This window comes from Haemaphysalis longicornis, unplaced genomic scaffold (genome assembly GCF_048455015.1).
Source record: "Haemaphysalis longicornis isolate Haplotype H1 unplaced genomic scaffold, Haemaphysalis longicornis Haplotype H1 scaffold_9, whole genome shotgun sequence".
NCBI lineage: Eukaryota > Metazoa > Arthropoda > Arachnida > Ixodida > Ixodidae > Haemaphysalis > Haemaphysalis longicornis.
In genome coordinates this window covers 75,102,672-75,118,495 of record NW_027526460.1, presented here as the reverse complement: position 1 = coordinate 75,118,495, position 15,824 = coordinate 75,102,672, and the positions used below count along the sequence as shown (strand labels likewise).

The window sequence follows — 15,824 nt, the reverse complement described above, 5'->3', positions numbered from 1 at the left end:
ATACGTATCAGCGCGCCCGGAAACGAAAACGGACGACAAAAGCTGCCACCCGAAGACACGCAGAAAAACGCCGTTTAGGACCACGGCCGCACCGACAAGCCCCGAGCTCCCCTGAGCCCGACCCGGCCTGAGAACAAGGCGAGACGCCAGGCGCAACGCGAGTGCTTACGTTCCGTTTCGCTTTCTCACATGTACAGTGTACTTGCCTTCGCACAGTAAGTCGCCCAACGACAGTGCACCGCGTCAGACGTTTTCTTCCTCTGTCCTGATTTATATGTAACCCGTGTTTTTCTAATCAGTTAAACAATTTATTTTTTCTACTTAGTCTTTCATTCGAGCTACGACCTAGCTAACAGTGCAGATAAGTTGATTATTCGTGAGTATACAAATTGAGTACTCATGAGTACTGATTGAGTACTCATGAGTGCAGAATGAGTAGTACTCGCGAGTGCAGAATGAGTAGTACTCATGAGTAGTACTCATGAGCAGTAGTACTCATTGAGTACTCATGAGTACAGAGTGAGTACTCATGAGTACAGATTCAGTACTCATGAGTACAGATTGAGTACGAATACTCGTGAGGACAAATGAGTTTGAGTACAAGTGAGTACGATTACAAATAAGTATTTGAGAAGTGAGTACGAGTGATTTTGTGAACAGACGAACTTTTTGAGTCTGAGTTTGATTGAGTACAGCGTAAATAAAAAAAAATGTGATTGAGTTTGAGTGAGTTCTTTCTGTTTTGCCGACCTATGGCTTGCATTGAAGCAGAGAGCCTAGCTATGTTAATAAAAGCGATTGAAAGAAATAAATAGATACGGTAAAAAAATTGTGTGATGTTCTTTAGCTCGACATCCGCCTTTCGCTCGCTTTTGGATCAACGTTACTCGATCGCCTTGTGGTGTTGGCGCCAAATTTGACCTCCAGAAATGTGTTTTTCTTGTCAGCCTCAGCTACCGTCTTAATTTTTATAGTACATGCCAAGTGTTTTTATATCTTTCTTGCACAATATTTGATACCTTGGTAGCGATCTTTACGAGTGACTCGTCAAATTACACTGCATGTCGTCATAGCTATAGGTGCAGCACGTCACTGATTGCTTACGTCGTGCTTACGCAAAAAAACATGGGCGAAATGCCGGCAATTTGTGCAGTCGAGAATAGGGCCCTTACTTCCGAGCTGCCGACCGTCCGGCCGCTCGCTGGACGGCTGCAACGTCGCCACTTCAATGGCCACGCCCTCCTCGATTTCGGTAATTCGGTGAAATACGCGCGTGACCGCTTGTGGCGTTCACGCGCGTATTTCAGCTGGTGAATTTTGAATCCTGCTTTCTTTTACGGCAGAGCATACGGAAATGGTGTTTTCAAGAGGGCGAAATTTTGAGTGCAGTTGGCCTTTAATGTTTTCAAATTTACAACTTCGGTGTTTGGGTTTTTTTTATTTACTTCAATATCCCCATCTCGTCCTTGTTACCAGCTTCGGCATCTACATTTACATTTACATTTACGCAGCACTTACAGTTGCCCATACTTGAACCACTGCTTTAAAAAAATCCAGGTTGGTCTTATGGCCACAAGGGGGTCATCCCCTCGCTAACGTGGGATCCGCCGAGCACGATCTAGCCTTTCTTATTGCCATCCAAGTGACACGATGCCTAACTAGCCTCCACTTCCAGGTCGATAACGTACAAAGCACCGACAGGCCCAACACCCCACCCCTCGAGGTGGCGTCTGCCCTAAGCCCAATGAAGTCCCCCATCCTCGAAAAGCTCAAGGATTGGGAACTCTAACTCCAGCCCAAATCTACGCTTTGGTTCTATCGAGTCGATCAAGGACGTTATTTAAGGCACGCCTATCCGAGGTTCGCGCAAGCAGACATCGCGAATAACATTGAAAAATCGTTGGACGAAGTATAACATAGCTAGACGTCTTGGTGGTTTCTTTATGGTTATTCTTCGGTTCCCCGGTTCCCGGCTTCCTGATGCGGTTATACGGATTAACGCGGACTTCTGGGCTTGTTGGTACTGCATCTGACGAGTAAATCGCAAAAAAATTACGCAAAGGGCGAAGGGAAACAACAGAGACAAGCATTTTACGGGGCGAAATACAAATCACCTATATAAAAAAAAAAGCATACCAGTCTATCTTATCTCCCCCATGGTCGGGAGTGCTGCCAGTGCCTGCAGTTATCCAGCAACGCTAGTGTATCAGCAATACCGGGCCAAAAACCCTCACCCAAGCCAGCTGTGCTGTATGGATATCCCCACTTATCTGTCACTCCGGGCTGACCGAGACATTGCGCCGAAGTATGCACTTTCCACCGGTGGCGCGTATGTGAAGCAAATAGTGACTCCTCCGAGCCACCCGGGGGAGACCACTCCAAAAAGCTTAGCCACGTCTCCGAAGCGCGAACGGCGCCGGTCTGGGAGAAAGGTGTAAGTCCAGTTCTCGACTTGGTTGTTCCGTGGTCATTCACCACGGCAACGATTTAAATAGGTAACGCCCACCCACTCGGAACCAAACCCCAGGCATAGGCTGCTAACATCACTCAAAGGAAAAAATGACGGTAATCGCTTCTGAAAATCCGTCCAGGTGCCCTAGAGCAGTCACTCTTCTCAGCAGAAAACGCAGGAACCGACGCTAGTACCCATGTGCTCCAGATTGAAGATGTTATGCTAGCCAAACACGCCCCAGCTCTTGCGTATTACACAAGAAACTCACCTCATCCGTAAAAAAACTAAAACCACCCGACAAGAATATCAAAGGCAGATAGCAACGTCTTCAAGCTCAGTGCTTCTAGCACATTTCTTACGCCCTCCCTTCGATTATACCATGTCGACCCAGCCGGAATAGCTAGGACACTCACAGGTCGTATTAAGGCCCACAGCTGCGCCGTCCCATACTCCAGTATCTCAGAGAAAACCCTAACTGCGTCTTCATCAGCTCGCCAGGACCTCGCTTACCCTTAAAACGACAACCCTCCTTTGATGACAATTCCAAGGCCTCGAACATACACCGGCCGTCCTGAAACAAATTGTCGCCGCTAGACGCTCAGCCTGCAGCTGTCGCCGATGCGCTTTCACCAACTTTGTGAGGTACCTACCCTTTGGTGGCCTCAGCAGTTTTAAGCTAGCACTGCCCTATAAGTCCGTGACGGCCCTTTAATACAACACCACGCAAAGGGGCTACAATCGCATGCTCAGGAAGCTACTCTCCCCATCAACTAAGTCGGAGTACAGCACCCTCATCGTCAACATTTGCCATCACCCAACCCGCAACGCTCTGCACGTCCTCCACAATGATGCACGCTGTCGCTGTTTCCATATTTCGGCCTCTGTACCATTTGAAAGATTTTTATGCTTGCTGCCCAACTACCTGCCCGTGGGCACGCAACCCCAAGAGACTCCCTCCTGACCAAAAATATCCAAGATATCGACCTGTGTTACTACAAGATCCCTTGAAGGGACAACAAAGGGTGGAAACAAGTTAGCCCTTATTGGCAGGTTACGCTGCCGAGAAATTAAAATACACCATTCTCGCAACTAGCAGTTGTTCATGAATGCAGAAAACGCCAGGATCATGAAAACGGGGGACGACACCCTAAATGGTTTTTGGTACTGCGATTTGTGGCGTCACAAAAGTTGTGACGTAGCAAAAATGTGTGACGTCACAAAAACGGCAAGAGCTGAATGGAGGAGATATCTCTAGGTGTCACCGTGAAATAATTCCTGAATGGTTGTGAACTTGAAGTAAACGTAAATCAAAGCTTTCCATGAGCTCATCGTGTTTATAATACACAGGCAGCCGTTTTTATACATTGCGAGGCTGGCTGCTAGCCTCACTATTTAGTTATCCATCAGGCTTTCAGAAAGCATTCAGGCTTTCAACGCTTTCCGTTTTCGGAAAGCATTGATGCGCAATTAGCGAATTCAAAAACCACGACGGTGAGCGCCCGAGCTTCTTCAAACGATATATCCGGCAGGAAGCAGCTAAAGTCCCTTCATTAGAAGCGGCAAGTCTGACCTTCCCATCTTTCGTTCTCGGCGCGCGGATGTTAGCTGACAGCAAAGGGTGCGCGTCGCGCCCACTTCGAACATGACCGCCCGTGAAATGAACTTACTGCGGGTGGTTAGCTGACCGATCCCACACTGTGCTCTTCCGTTTGTTCCGAAGCGCCGTTGACAATCCGTAAATTGTGCTTCCTTCTGCCCTTGTTACGGTTGGGCAGCGGGGAGCGTTGGCACCGACGACTACTGGACACGGCTGCCGTAAAGAGAGGGTCCATTTCACGCTAGGTTCGCGCTGCGCAAGAGGAAAAAAATACGAGGTGGCTGTGACTAACGTCACTAAATAAGCTACGCTTAAAGGCCAACTGAACTCAAATTTTTGTTTGTCCAAATTTGGTCCAAATGAGTAGTCTATGCTCTTAAAATCACCATGGCGAAATCCTTAGCTTCGGTATCATGGAGCACGCCAGGTACCTTCGTTCAAAGCACCCCCGAGCAGACGACGTATGCACCTGGCGGAGAGTCACCGAAACCAGTTCCGAGCGGCCTGTGACGGAGGTTGGGGAACCTTTCCCGTGAAGCTCGCGCTTCTCAGGCGACTTGCATGGCGCTGCGCCGTCTGCATGGATGCGTTCGGCCGGGATTTCTCTGCTACACCAGCGCGCTGTACCGCCGTCATCATCACATGTTTAAAACTAACCGTATAGGTAGCAATATCGGCCATTTTTTTCAATGCAATAAAAGAGATTAGGAGCCTAGAAATTATTAACGCGCTTGCGAACGTTTCGGAGTTGGCAAAACTTTTTTTACTTGAAAATATTTTTACTCAAGGAAAAAAAATAGCGCGAAACGAGCACTTACCCTACATTCGTCACTTCTATTGCACCTATCACAGAAAGATGTTTCATAAATTCTTGACCACTTGTACTTCCGCGTTCAGTATTGGCCATATTTGGGATGGCCCAACGCCACCTCCATCTTTTAGACCTTTCCAAAAGTTTCACGACCTAACTAGAGTTGCTGTACACGCAGGTATAAACATTTGTGCGTCTTTTGCCTCACTCGCTAAGTGAACCAAAATCAGCCTTACTTCTAGTAACAAATACATCCGCACAAATATCGGCCGTCGTCTTCGCGAAGTTCGAAAGCTAACGAAACTGCTCCTCTCCGAAACAATAAACTAGATTTTTGGTTCAATTCTCAAGTGAAGTATTTACTAGTGGCAAAGCGGTAGATTTAGTTACTTGAAAGTAAAGTGTTTTCAACAGCACATGCCTCTGATGAAAGTAGAAAACAGCGTTACATATAGGAAAGGTTTTCGTGTTTTAGTGCATCATTTAGCTGTGGAAGCTGGCTTATAGTTTCAGACCACTTTTTTAATTCGATTCTCGATGTGCAGCAAGGTGAAAAATACTGGGCCGATATTCATAAAGCTGTTTGTACCTAATGTATTGTAAAAATAGTGATTGATCTCCACCCGCTTGCAGTTTGTTCCCTTCAAACTGAGCGATGTGAGTTCCGAGGCGCCGGCTAACGAAAGCTACTTTTCGATATCGTAGGAGGAAGTAGCTTTGTAAATGAGTGTCCGCTTTGTTACTCGCAATGCCAAGAATCGCCACTCCGGCAGTTATTATGATGGAAAAATATTACGGCAGGACGGTCTACTTCATCTCGATTGATAGCAACGTGATGCCGGCATTGGGCATAACTCCATTACAATGGGCAAACGTTGGTGGAAGCTCTTCTGTGGAAATAACAGTGCCAAACGCGACGCTACCACGCGCATTTGAAGGCAGCTCTGAGCGGCCGCCGGTGCTAGCGCGGCCGCTTCCGTTCCCTCCCGTACGTCACGTCCGGCCGCCGGTCATGGCCGCCTTTTCTATTCAGTTTCGGTTCCGAAAACGCCAATTTCGCGAGCCGTTTGCGTCGCGCGCGTTGACGTTTGAAACGCAGTATTTTGCATTTCGCACCCTTTTTATGTGTACTATTAGGTGACATTATTTTTACGGTGTCGAAAATTTGAGTTCAGTTGGCCTTTAAAGGAGCCATGAAGAGAAAATACAACTTGGTGTAATTTGAAAGAACTAGGATTCAGTATCTCACTCAGCTCCATTACAGCCCCAAAAGATGCTTTTTTAACAAAAAAAGCAAGAAGAATTTAAAAACTTTCAAATTTTGCGCCACAGTGACGTGTTATCAGCAAGAATGACGTCATACGGGCCAACAATAAAACATAATTTTCAGTGCGTTAACTGCACGTTAGCATTCAAGTGATGCGGTCAAATGGAACTAGAGGCCCTATTACAGACGTCCAGTCATGTGTCATCGTGACAGGTTATTTAGGTGGCCGCCAATCGCACAAACAAGGTTCCGTGACGTCATAGAAAAGTTGCGGGAAATTGGCTAGGGGGTCGCGACTGCTTCACACGTTTTCTTCAATATCTCCGTTATTTGTTCGAAGATTGCGATGATATTGGCATCATTATTATCGGGACTAAGCAGTCTTTCTAATAAATCCAACTTGTATTTTGTCTTCATGGCTCCTTTAAGAGTACCGCCACTTCGTGCACCCGGAAGCGTCTGGGGGCCATTTTGTTTCTGGCTTGCAGTGTTGGCATCTCTCCTAACGAAACCGTTGCTGGTTGTGACATGCAGAGTGTGACCGGCCGCTCTAGCGTCCGCGCAGCAGAGAGAGAAAGAGAGAGAGAGAGAGAGAGAGAGAGAGAGAGAGAGAGAGAGAGAGAGAGAGAGAGAGAGAGAGAGAGAGATAGAGGGGGGGGCAGGAACAAAATGGCAGCGCCCATATGTCAAGAAATACCACGTGGTGCCAACCGACCAATGAAAATCCTGGCGGCACTTAACAATGAGAGAAAAGAGTGCCGCTACTCTCAAAGACTTTATTTAATGACGCTAGCTGTGACCGCCAGACGAGGTGAAATGAAAACGCGCTCCTGCACGGGGCTAGCCGGGAGCCCGGGACGCCGCGCTTGATACAGTCTACTCCACTTATAACAATATTCAAGTGCCAAGCAAACCCCATCGTTATAACCGATAATTGTTATAAGCGGGTTTCGAAATAAAAAGGCGGAACAGAGCTCAAATATTTTATTCGCACGCCAGCAAGGTCGTACTAGCACTAATTTTGCGGAAACGAAGCCACAGTCGATCACATTTGTTTGCCGCGTGTGAAGCTAGCGCAAATCTTTTCCAAGAGCTTCTATAGGTGCTTCACCTAGCTGAGGTAAATGTCCTCAGGGACTGTGTCACGCATTGGGCCTCCTACAAAGACACTACCTGAGTAGGCTGCGCAACCGCGTCATTAGAGTCGTCACTGTTGCAATTTTGGTGCACAATATAACCGGATACCATCGTTATATCCGATATCGTGACACTGAATCATTGTAATAAGCGGTTTATTTTATCACAGAAAGAATACAAAGATTGACGGTGCCATAGTTGTTCATCGTTATATCCGATATATTGTTATAAACGGTATCGTTATAAGTGGACTCGACCGTATTCAAAACGGCGCGTGTTCCTTGGAAAGAGGCCCGCTTGCAGCCAGCTCGATGGGATCTGGGACGCCTGTGTCGATGGGCGCACCGGCCACTCGAACATCTAAAAGCGTTTCACATTCCGTCGCTGAAAAATCATAGAACTTCAAGCAAGTCTCCTCGGACAGAAAAACGTTCCCGTAGTAGGTTATGGGTTGGAGACGTTAAAGCTACCGTAGCCAGCGTTTACGCTCTAGACCACACCGATGCTTCGCCCCTACTTTGTTACGCAATGGTTACGTCTCGAAAAAAACGAAAGGGAAGCGGGTGAGAGAAATTCCAGTGCTGTTTACTTATTACTCTGGAAATAACCCCTTGTTGTTCGTCGAGCAGAAGCCGAGAGAGCTACGAAACGTGTGATCCTTAAATTAAAAGAAAGTTGCAATTAGCCTTTAGTATCCGTTTAAAAGCGACACTAAAAGGTAAAAGGTTAGTGTACCATAGGGTAGTGTAAGAGTACTGTCCACTTTGAAGCGACATTAAAGGGTAGAAGCAAGTTCGCCTGTGTCGATAGATTACGCTGCCGGAAATCCAAATACACCCTTCTCGCGACTAGCAGTCGTTTAATAAGGCAGAAAATGCCAGAAACCTGAAAACTGGTGTCAAAGCCGCGCACTCTTTTCGGTACCACGGTTTTTGACGTCACAAAATTTGGGAACGGCAAGCGTGCTTTGGTTTTCCTCAAACAGTTCTTCAGTGGTTGAGCACGTAAAAAAATGTAAATTGAAACTTTACATGAGTTCACTGTATTTAAAAAAAAACACAAACGACAGCTTTTATACATTTGGAGGCAGGCTGACTCCCTAACGCTTCAGAGCCGGCCACTATGTTCTCGGTTTCATTTTGGAAAAGACGCGCTCTACATTGGTGCGCAATTAAACAAGTAAATCATCCACGATGGTGAACGACCCGCCGCGGTGGCTCAGTGGTTGAGGCGCTGTGCTGCTGAGCACGAGGACGCGGGTTCGATTCCCGGCCGTGGCGGCCGCTTTCCTGATGGAGGCGAAAAGCAAAAACGCCCGTGTGTACGAGATTTTGTTGCAGGTTAAAGATCCCCAGGTCAGGTGGTCAAAATTATCCGGAGCCCTCCACTACGGCGCGCCTCATCGCCTGCGCTGCTTCGGCGCGTTAAACTTTACAATCAATCAATCAATCAATCAATCAATCAATCAATCAATCAATCAATCAATCAATCAATCAATACTTTGGTGAATGCTCAGCTTCCGCAAGCAATAGCCCCTTCAGGACGCGCCAAAAGGGAGATAATGTCTAAGCGACCCGCTTGAGCTTCTAATCTTCCGTTCTCCGCGCGCCGATGTTGCTATCGGTAATGCATGCCCGCGCCCGATTAGAACCTTATCACCCGTGAAATGTATAGGGGTAATTACCTTGTGATCATCCGTTCCCCGCAAGCCGCTGTTGATAATCTCTAAACGCCGCATAGCTCTACCGTTGGGCTGGGGGAGCCGGGCAGGACTACTCAAATGTAGTGTTTGCAGGCCGTAATATGTGACCAGCGGTTTTATTCTAGAAGCGTAAAAAGCTTATCGAGTCCGAATGCTAGAAGCGTAGAGCGCGGTCGCAACTGATCACACTGCACAGCCGCATTGTTTACGGCGCCGGGAAGGCGCCAGCGAGGGATCTCGGTAGTACGGTGTCGGATTCTCGTCGCCGTAATCGTTTCAAGTATCACCCGGTGTGTGGACAAGGCCTGCGATTAAGGCAGTGTTGTTGGCATGGGCATCCCTGGAATTTCAAAAAGAATGTCTCGTTCCGCCGGGCACAAATCGGAAAAGACCAAGCCACCAACCCTGGGCCAGACGAAGCGTTGCCGCCGGCGGCCATGGCTTGCAGACGTAAACGCTACCGCGGCCAGCGTGACAGAGCCTCCTAGACCACACTGGTGTCTCGCTCTATAGTTTGTGACACAATGGCTACGCTACAAAACAAAAATGCAAGGGAAGCTCATTCTCTCATCAAGTAATGCATCGTTGCTCGCCGAACAAAAGCCTAGAGAGCCACCAAACATGATCTTTAAGTTAAAAAAAAATTTCATTCAGCATTTAAAAGCTCTGAACTTACCTGTAGCGGCGTGGGTTCACGGTCAAACTACTGCAACACGATATAAATTACACGGTCGTAGTCCGTCACCCGAACTCCGTCTGACCTAGCTTTACTCAGGGCCCTAAACATCCCGACCCACATAATGATCTCTCACAATCCCTCCCAGAATCCTGGAGAGACTACACACATGCTCGCCCAATTCCTAAAACCATGTAAGCAGGCTAAGGAGGCGTCCAGCCAGAAGCCAATGTCAGGGGCACGTATACGGTAGGCGCTAAGACGTTGCACACACAGATGCCAGCCACGGTCATCGGCAGGATTTTACCTTGAGGGGGGCAAATCCATTGTTTCACGAAGGAAGAGGGGGAGAGGGGGGCAAATCCATTGTTTCACGAAGGAAGAGGGGGAGGGCATGCGGGAGGGTGCAAGTGCTGGGGTGGCTTGCAAGTGGCCAATTGGCACCCCCCTGCCGAAGCCCATGATGCGAGCCCCCCATGTGCTGCTCCCGTATGGTGGCCTTGGCCACAATGCCGTGATCACCATACCGTTATCACCATATCATACTGTTATCACCGTACCAAAACCGTTATCACTTCCACCTCGATCAGATGTTCTTCTGCGTGGGTAGCTGAAGAACTAGTATCGTTTTAGTGACCGTCCACGCCCACTCGTGCATCCCCCCTAACCCCCCCACACTGAAAGATCATCATGCGACATCAGCCCAAAGGAAACAATTGCTCTGAATGGTCACTGAACCGCTCTTCATTAACGGGAACCACAGTTGTCAATCAGCAAGCAGGCGCCCTTGCCTCCCAGGCTGCAGAGTGATCGGCGTTGTCACACTATTGGGCCTATTTCTTCCAATTTCCGAGACATGAGTCACAAGTGGTTTTATTTGTGCATTGAATGAATTACATGATTTGTGAATCTAGAAAGCGGTCCTATCACTGACTGACACTCGCGTAGTAATAGAGGTTGCTCGGCAGCATCGCCCTGGTCTACATCCAAATCTTCGTTAAGACTGTAAACCAGGCACCCCCAGATTCCGAAACACTCCCTCACGCAATGCGGCTCCATTCAATGGGCCCCAGTCGATACCTTGCGTAATGCCAACATGTCCCCCAACCGACCACACCGCCTCACAATCGCGCTCGGATGCACACATGAAGCAAACCTTTCCGCACTACTCTCACTTCTTCCCCGCGCTGAGCTGTGGGAGGAAATTACGCATCCCCTTAGGGTGTACACATAAAGAAAACCTTCCCGCACTCCTTTCCCTTGTCCTTCTTCCCCGCTCTGAGCTGTGGGAGGAAATTACGCATTGCCTTAGGGTGTACACACAAAGCAAACCTTCCCGCCCTCCCCTCTCTTCTTCCCCGCTCTGAGCTGTGGGAGGGAGTTACGACCGGCGGTCAACTGGAGGTACGGTTTTTCATCTCATTCAGAGCGTAAGATACAAACTTGGGCTATTTAGTTGGTATATTACGGCATGGAAAAAACTGATCGCCGTCCCGCCCTGCGAAAGTGAATTCCCCGCAAAGCTGTGGCAAACCAGTACAAAAGTTATTGGAGGGGGGTATGAAATGTTCCTCGTCGTCTCGGCGGACTTGTCACTTGCGCTTGGCTAGAGTCACCAGATAAGGACTCAGAGTACCGGCACTCTTTTCTCCTATAGTTCTGTGCCACCGCCATGATCATTGGCCAGTCCGCATTGCGTAACATTTGTTTACACTGCGGCTTTTCATCGGCGCCGCCATTTTGTTGTTTATGCGTTTTAGTCTGTCAACTCTGGTAGGCTTCGCTCGTCCTCCATGCTTTGCGGCTGCGCGTGACTTACGTCGTTCCGAATGCGAATCAAAGATAACGCGTGTACAGCATTACAGCGCCAGAAATGTGTTCAAAGACGCGGCAAACGCTGGGTCCTTCCCAGCCTGACGCCTGCGCTCGGCGTCTTTGAGGAGAATGGCTCTATATAGTTACACTAGTCCTGCCTAGCCTTGAAAGATAATCTGCAAATACAATCTTTACCAGGTACACATGGGGGGGATCCGATTGTTCACAGGCGCCTTATCATACACAATGCCGTTTCGATGGTTGTTTTACGGTTCCCCTAAAGAAATTCTGAGCTCTATGCCGTATGTCTGATTAGCCTGACGCGTGCCCGCGGCGTCTTAGGCCTCGCCGCCTTGGCGTTTTTACCGATGGAGATCGTTTTTGCCCACGGCGATGGAACCGTTGGGGAATAGAGGTATACAACTTTGCTGTAAAAACTGCTCAGGAAGCGAGAACACAAGAGAAGCCCTCTAGACGAACATGGCGCAGACTAGCAAGTGATCTTTGTTTCTGTAAAGTAGCCCCTGGGCTGAAAGATTACTCCCACTGAACAGGTCAAATGTTTTTTACCACCGTCGCCATAACCGTCCAGTGATAGGAAGTACTTCGACGTCGGCCGTACCTCAGTTTTTGCGTCGGCTAGTTGTGGTCGACTCGCAAGTACACGCACACGGCCGAAGCTCAAGAGGCTTTTAATGCAGCTAGGAGGACCAAGCAGCGGGAATTTCTTGCTACTGCAAAATTGCCGTGGTCTCTACGTAGCAGCAGACCATTCAGTCCTACATGTCGCACACGAAGCCATAACGCTTTCGACTTCAAGCCACACAAGCAGTCATCAATGCTTAACGGATCGCATCAGGTTACATGTTGGGCCTCACAAAAGAAGTGATTTCAGTCATGTCGCACAATGCATGCCGGTTGTCTCTACTCTACGGGCTGATCTGAGCACTCCATAAAATTCCGGTTTTGACCTAGAGCCTTCCGAAGCAATATTACGCAGAAATAACTGGAATTATAGCCAGATCATGACTTCCCTTTTTCATTTATCTTTTCAACAGGCTTTTGCATGACATCGTAGCAGCCGCGTACATTTTACGTACGATTGTATAAAAGTAGCGGCGATAGCCTTTTAAGCGACCTAAATATAACCGGCCGAGCGTATCGTATATGTAAAACCAGATGCAAAAACATTCTCTCCAAACCCTGTATGAAATGTTTCCGCCATTTGTGGGGTAGTGTCGCTAGCAATGACTGCTTTCGTATTATATTTTGGCAATGTCTGAAACAGCTTTTTTTTGTTGTTGTTACCTTCGCCTGGCGCTTTTTTTTAACGTGTTCGTCATTTCGCACTAGCGTATTCGGTCGTAGGGTACGCTCCATGGTGTCCTCTTGCACTAACACCACGCATGATTTCACGCCTTCAGTCCATGCTCAGGTCCGTCAGTCCCTGCGACAACTTCTACCAGTTCGTATGCGGGTCGTGGTCGTCTTTTCGTCGGCGGTACATGTCTGTGGGTCAGGCCCTGTACGATAGCGTCTCCGAGGCCATCCAGGTGAGCTACTCATTCTTGATCATCCAACGCTAGAGATCTAACCTAAGCTAACGCGGCGGCCCGAGGCAGTCCGGAGATTGTACGTAAGCAGCAGTGACAAATAAAGATAATACTGGAAACTTCAATGAGAACATCCGATCCATAGCTGACGTGTTTATAATTATGACCCAACTTAAGGAAACTGACGTATTTCATGATGCCCCTTCAAATACCGACACCAAACGTTCTGAATGAAGCAGTGATGGCTTGTTGGTATTTGATAATGGTAATCATAGTCCAGGAGCCTGCACAACTCGAGGAATGAATGAGCACGGGGAAGAGGCGCCTCTTTCCTGCCCTTACTCTTTCCTCTAGTCGTGCTCTGCGAATGATCGACACTCCCCCCAAGCGTTCGTATGTGGATGCTGTTTACACAGCTGGCAGGTGGCGAGCGATACCTGTATCTGAAAGTACAGTAGTGGTATAGGGACGGTAAACCGACGCTAATGTTTTGATGATCACACACACACCTTACACAGAATGAAATCTCTTAGAATGACAAAGAAGCGTCGGGAATGAAGAAGGGTCCCTCGTTTTGAACGGTCCGCTAAAGAGCGCAGTGTTTGTACGCTATCGTGCCGACGGACTGTGTTTCATTTAAAAAGTGAGGTAATTCTGCTGATGTGAGAAAGACAAGACGAGATCTTGCATTATGAGAAGGCCAGATGGATTAGCCTAAGCTACAGTCTGGTGGGTTACTGATATGATCGTCGCTTGACTATTTTACAGACACGCTTCTCAAAATAGTATTCGTAGCGAATCGCGCGGCAACCAAAACACAAATAGAGGAGTATCTTGGGAGTTCTGGCAAGGCAGCCAGGTCTACGGAGTCTTTTCAAAATATGCCTTCCGTACTGCGCTGAAAAAAAGCTTCCTCTAATGGTAATTATTTACGACCCAGTAATTTCAACGAAACAAGAAAAATAATCCTCTAGGTGAGGTATCGCACGTCCCCACAATTGTTATCCTTTGTTAGGACTGCAACGTTTCTTCGAAGGAGCTGTCTGAATTTGGGCGATTTGATTTTTATTGACTGTTGGCTAGGTTTCTTTCGCCAATAGCTCCTTGATCTTTTGAGGTCTCTGGTGTGATTCCATACCTTACCATCCTGTAATCACTGGTTCTCACATTGCCAAAGTACGTGGGCATCGTGTACAGAAATGCAATACACTGTCTCTTTGGGTTGGGCGTTCGGTCCTCTGAATACCCACTTCGTCTTGTTGTTTTCCTTTCTGGAAGAACGTATTTCTTATCTAAAAGGCTTTTTTCTATATATATATATATTATAGTATATCAGAATAGGAAATGAGGGGCTCGTAGAAGTAACACAGAAATAAGGGTTGGCAGTCAAGAAAACCTCGGAAAGCAAAGGGAAGGTTGTGGTAGGTCATTGAAGCAGATAAAGAATTTGGAAAGAAAAAAAGAAAGCGGAGAAAAAATGCCCGCCAGGTGGGATCCGAACCCACGACCTCCAGAATACCGGTCTGGTGCGATATATATACTTTGATTGCGAGAAGGGCTGCCTTAGGTTGCCGTAACTACTAAAAAATGGGTATAGCTTCTAACAAAACTGTTTATTGGTCGTCGTTTCGGTCGGATGCCGACCTTTATATTTATATATATCTATATATAAGGTTAGTAGAGAGATAGAGACACACGGGAAAGACGTAGAAAATAAAAATAACTTTACTGACGTTTCAGGAAGAAGACTTCCTTTCTTCAGGTACTCTGAAGAAAGGAAGTCCTCTTCCTGAAACGTCAGTAAACTTAATTTTATTTCTGCGTCTTTCTCGTGTGTCTCTGTCTCTACTAACCTTATTTTTCCGCGCTCTGTGTGAGTTTTTATCTTTCCAGACTATATATATACATTTATAAAGATCACGATGCTAGGGTTCGGTGGTTAACCGACAGGGCGTGTACACGAGGTCAATGATGACGACACGAAGTTGAACGTAGGTGCATTGTATTAGGCTGAGAACACGGGTCAAATGGGTCGAAAAGAGAAGAAACCGAGACGTTCAGAGACACGTACGGCACACGCTAATGAAAAAAGGGGCAAAAAAGGAAGCGGGATTTCGTCCTGCACCGTCTCACAGTCCCGCGCTAGTTCCAGCTCAGCGAGGGTTAGCGAACGCACCACATACGCGTGCAATCTGGACTGTGTTCACATGGACGGTCGCAGTCGCAGTAGCAGGGGGTCGCAGACGTGCTGGTCGCGTCGGTGGCTGTCCTTCACTTTCGGTGCTGTCCGAGCGCACACCCAACTCTTCCGCCGACCGACGGTGGTCCCCGTCGGCTTCCATCCTCTCACGCGCTCGCGTACTGGGACACGATTTTTCTCCAATTGCAATATATATATATATATATATATATATATATACAGGGTTTGGAAATGAGGGGCTCGTTAGGAAATACAGAAAGAAATGCCGGCAGTCTACAACGCCAAAGAAGGCATAGGGGAATGGTTAGAATATTTTTTACCGTTAATGATGTTACATTATTTTATTTTTTTATTACGTGAGAAAGAAAGAAAAACACGCGCCCAGAGTGGGGACCGAACCCACGCCTTTCGATTAGATCTCGAATGCCTTACCAATTCGGCTATCTATATATATATATATATATACCAATTCGGCTATATATATATATATATATATATATATATATATATATATATATATATATATATATATATATATATATATATATATATATATATATATATATATATATAAAACCTCAATTTTTTTTGAAAATATCTTATAAATTTAAAAA

General features: G+C 47.2%; 1 protein-coding gene across 4 annotated transcripts in view; it reads left to right on the top strand.

The window, feature by feature from the left end:
- The window catches only part of LOC144151896 (neprilysin-1-like), a 91,407-nt gene that overhangs the window by 40,458 nt on the left and 35,125 nt on the right, over positions 1-15,824 (top strand). For 2 of the 4 annotated variants that reach the window (XM_077683058.1, XM_077683060.1), the window contains exon 4: positions 12,882-13,010. The exons of 1 other annotated variant lie outside the window; for it this stretch is intronic. In XM_077683058.1, the coding sequence (XP_077539184.1) occupies positions 12,882-13,010 (129 nt within the window). Of the gene's footprint in view, positions 1-2,210; positions 2,435-12,881; positions 13,011-15,824 lie in introns of those variants that run through there. One more of the 4 variants, XM_077683062.1, reaches the window with a different exon arrangement.